Source organism: Bombus vosnesenskii, unplaced genomic scaffold, assembly GCF_011952255.1.
Source record: "Bombus vosnesenskii isolate JDL3184/JDL3185 unplaced genomic scaffold, Bvos_JDL3184-5_v1.1 scf7180000014532, whole genome shotgun sequence".
NCBI lineage: Eukaryota > Metazoa > Arthropoda > Insecta > Hymenoptera > Apidae > Bombus > Bombus vosnesenskii.
Genome location: NW_022883505.1, coordinates 37,694 through 41,303, shown reverse-complemented (window position 1 = coordinate 41,303; position 3,610 = coordinate 37,694). Strand labels below are relative to the sequence as shown.

At 60.9% G+C, this 3,610-nt stretch overlaps 1 protein-coding gene across 1 annotated transcript; it reads right to left on the bottom strand.

Annotated features, from left to right (window-relative positions):
• Positions 1–1,062: 1,062 nt before the first annotated feature.
• LOC117240002 lies at positions 1,063–1,794 on the bottom strand. The gene has a single exon (XM_033505817.1). The coding sequence runs from the start codon at positions 1,792–1,794 to the stop codon at positions 1,063–1,065; it is 732 nt and encodes a 243-aa protein (XP_033361708.1).
• Between the last annotated feature and the right edge of the window lie 1,816 nt (positions 1,795–3,610).

The window sequence follows — 3,610 nt, the reverse complement described above, 5'->3', positions numbered from 1 at the left end:
TTTTAATTTCCCTCTGTAGCGCGCGCCGTTGCGCGCGGCACGTCCGGTAGCGCAAGGAGACTTCTTCTTCGTCGCGTCGTCGCCAGCGGCGGGCCCTTAGGTACTGTCTTCGGGCCCGGCCACATCTCGTCCTCAGTTCCGCGATGCCGGGATTCCACCAGTAAACTGCTCTGCTTCGCACCGTGCCTGGTGTGGCTCGTGGCATGGATGCGTCGCAGATTGCTGTCATGGCTTGGCGGAGGTTCTCGGCCTCCTCTTCCACGTCTGCTTCGGTCGTCGTTGTCGAGGCCTCCCAGTTCCAAGCTGTTGCTATAGCAGCCGCCCGGAGTAGGTCTTCGTTCCTCTCCTTTATTTTCCATCTGGGTGGTGGGCGCGCGTGCCTCCCCCTCGGCGGGCCGCGCCCGCCGTTTGTCGTCGGCATTCCAGGTCCAGGTGCGTCCACCTCCATGAATATGTAGAGGTGGTCCGACAGCGTCTCGACCCCTTCGGCCACCCTCCAGCCTGAGATCCGCCTGAATGCCTCGGGGGAGGCCCATGTTATGTCAACAATGGAGCTCACTCTGCACGTCACGCAGGTACTGGTCGAGCCCCTGTTCACTAGCAGAAAACCAAGTCCCGCGGCCCAGTTTGATAGCGTGCGGCCGCGCGCGTTGGTCCTGGCGTTCCCCCATTCCGTGGAGTGCGCGTTGAAGTCTCCCAGGACGAGCACTTGTCGGGGGAGTCGTCGCCTGACGCAGTCGCCAACTCCGTCCAGGGATTCTTCGAACGCTGCCCGTCCGCTGTTGGGTGACACGTACACCCCCACCACCATCATCCCTGCCCACTCGACCGCGGCGTACCCGTTGCCCCGTTCCAGCAGGGCTCCGGGGGCAAACGCCCCGGGCGTTGATGTCCAGGTGACGGCAACCATTCCGTCCGTGTCTCCGACCCACTCCGGGCCATCCAGAACTCTGTATGGTTCCGCCACCACCGCCAGGGCGACCGTGCTCTCCCGGATGGTTTGGTGGAGCAGGTCTTGTACTCGCCTTGACCTTCCCAGGTTAGTCTGGAGGATGCGCATTCTCAGTTCCTTGGTGGCCTTTCCTTGTTCGTGGCTTCCTCCGTGCCTACCTCCTTGTTCGCGGGCTTAGGGTCGCTTTGCGGCGGGGAGCCTTTCTCGCTGCCTCTTGCAGCTGTGGATCCGCGGGCGGCTCCTTTCGTTCCCTTCTTCGAGGGGGCGCAGGCCGGTCCCCCCATCCTGTGCACCGACGGTGTTCCAAGCGCCTCGCAGAGCAGGCATTTCGGGCTCGCAGTAGTGCATGCTCGCGCCTGGTGCCCTGGTTCGCCGCATCTGAAGCACAGGTGCCCCTTGTCCTCCTTGGCGGTGCAGGTCTTCCCCGTGTGTCCTATCCCAAGGCACCTGTAGCACTGTAACGGTCTCCGTTCGATGGCTTCGACCTTCGCCGTCGACCAGCCTATGGCGACCTTTCCAGCCTGGGCCAGTTTCCTCACTGCACTGGCAGGGCCTCGTATCCATACGGCGCCAAGTCCGTTCCGGGCGGGGCGGATTTCTCCCAGCCGGATGTCCTCCGGCTTGCAGCCGCTCTCCCTTGCCAGGGTGTTCTGGATTTCCGCCTTGGTGGCCGCTATGTCTATCACCCTTGCCTCCGCGGCTCGGAAGGAGGTCGCCACGCGGACCTCGTTCGGGTCCAGAGCCCGCGTCAGCTGTGCTGCGAGCGCTGCGGCCTTCTCCCTTCCCTGGTCCTCAGGGACCTCTAAGATGACACCTCCGGTGATGGTCTTCCGCATCCTCATCGTGTTGATGCCGAGCTCGGCCAGGGAGACACTGTCCTTGGCCGCAGCCAGCACCTCCGCGTAGGATTAGCTCGATTTGTCCGTCAGGGTGATTGTTACCGCTGACGTCCGCGGTGCGCGCGGGAGGGGCCCCCTGCCTCCTCCTCTTCGTGTGTTCGCCGATCCACTCTCCGGAGTTTTCCTCTGGCTCTCCGCCCCTGTCTCGGGGATCAGCTTCGCCGGCTGCTTCCTCCCTGCCTCCTTCTTCTTTCCCCTTCTTTTCCTTCCGACGGTCTGCCATTCGGTGTCCGCCATTCGGCCTCCCTTGGGCGCTGGGGCTCTTGGGGCTCCAGGCTCCATCCCTCTCGTGTTCGCGACAGGGGCGACCTCCTTTCCTTCTCCTTTTTCTGTTCCCTGCAGTTGTTCCTCCAGTCGGTGCAGCAAGGATCTCATCTGCTCTACTTGGTGCTCGACTGCAGCGAGACGCGCCCTGTAGCTGTTCTCATCCGCGGTGGGGCGCGAGGCCGGCTCTTTTCGGAGTGCCCCTACCTCCGCCTCCAGTGTTGCTATGCGTCCTTGCGTTATAGCGAGTGCGTCGGTGACAGGGTCCGTTCTCCTCACTAACTCTGTCACGCCCGCGGTGATGGTTCTCGCCGCCTCCTTCAGGGTTTTCCCCTGCGTGACCTTGTGGCCGCGGGGCGCCTCGGCAGCCCTGGCCACCTCGGCGGCCCGGCGAATCAGTTCGGCTCCTATGTCCGCCGTTGTGGCTGATCTCATTTCTTCAGCCGGGTCCGCGGGGAGTTCGGGGATTCGTTGGCCTTCCTCCTCTTCGCTCGGGGTGCTTCTCTCTCGGGGGTTTCCTCCTCCTCTGTTGCTTCCTCAGTCCATATTCCCTCCTTGTCCAGCGTGAAGCGGGAGGGTCCCTCCTTTGGCGGCATCGCCTTCGTCATGCCCCTGGTGCTAACGTGCGGCGGCTCCGCAGCCAGTTCCGTTTCCCTCCGTCCCCTGGCGTTTTCCTCTACCTCCTTCTCTTTCGCCATGGATGCGTCCGTTTCCCCGTTGGGAAACTTGCCACTCTGCCAGTCGCTGTCACTTTCAAGTGGCCCGCGCAACGCGCTTCGACGCACGCGCCAATATGGCTGCGTCTGGGTAGTTCCTCGAGTAGCCCGTGTAGCGGCGCTGATGTCACGCGTCCTAATATGGCTGCTCCACCGTCCTAACCTCACACTTGTTGGTTTGGTTTAACTCCTCCTTGTCCAGGCAGGACTTCCCGTATCCACACCCGTTTTGCGCTCACAGGCACTAGTCCTCCACTCTGGTTGCCTCCCTTGCCCAGGCGCTCCAGTTTTCCGGAGATTTCGATTACGCTCGCAGCTCCGTCCTCTCTACGTCTGCCTCCCATGTATCCCCACCACTTTTTCCCGCGAACGTAGCCTGTGCTCATACTGCGACAGAGTTCGTTTCAGTTAGGCTCAGTCGCTGTTTGTCCGTCGACAGCGTATAGTCGCGTCGGCCTACGATTCCTTTTTTCTTCTTGTTTCTTGCAACTCTCTCGCAACAGCCGTTCTATACGTACGCCGCCAGTATATCGCGTGATCATCGTTCCCGTTGCTTCACTTACCCTCTCACGTCCTTCGAAGAAGACCTCCCTTTGGTTTTTCCTTGTTTGGAGGGAATTCATCGCTCGAACACATGGACTGCGAAGCACGAGGGTTGATCGAGGCATCAGCGTGATGTACTTTTCAGGTTTCATATTTTCTCTATGATACTTTCTAAGGAGAATTTGGAAGATATACATTTTTAGGAAATAAAGGTTTTTATGGAGGCATCGATAAGT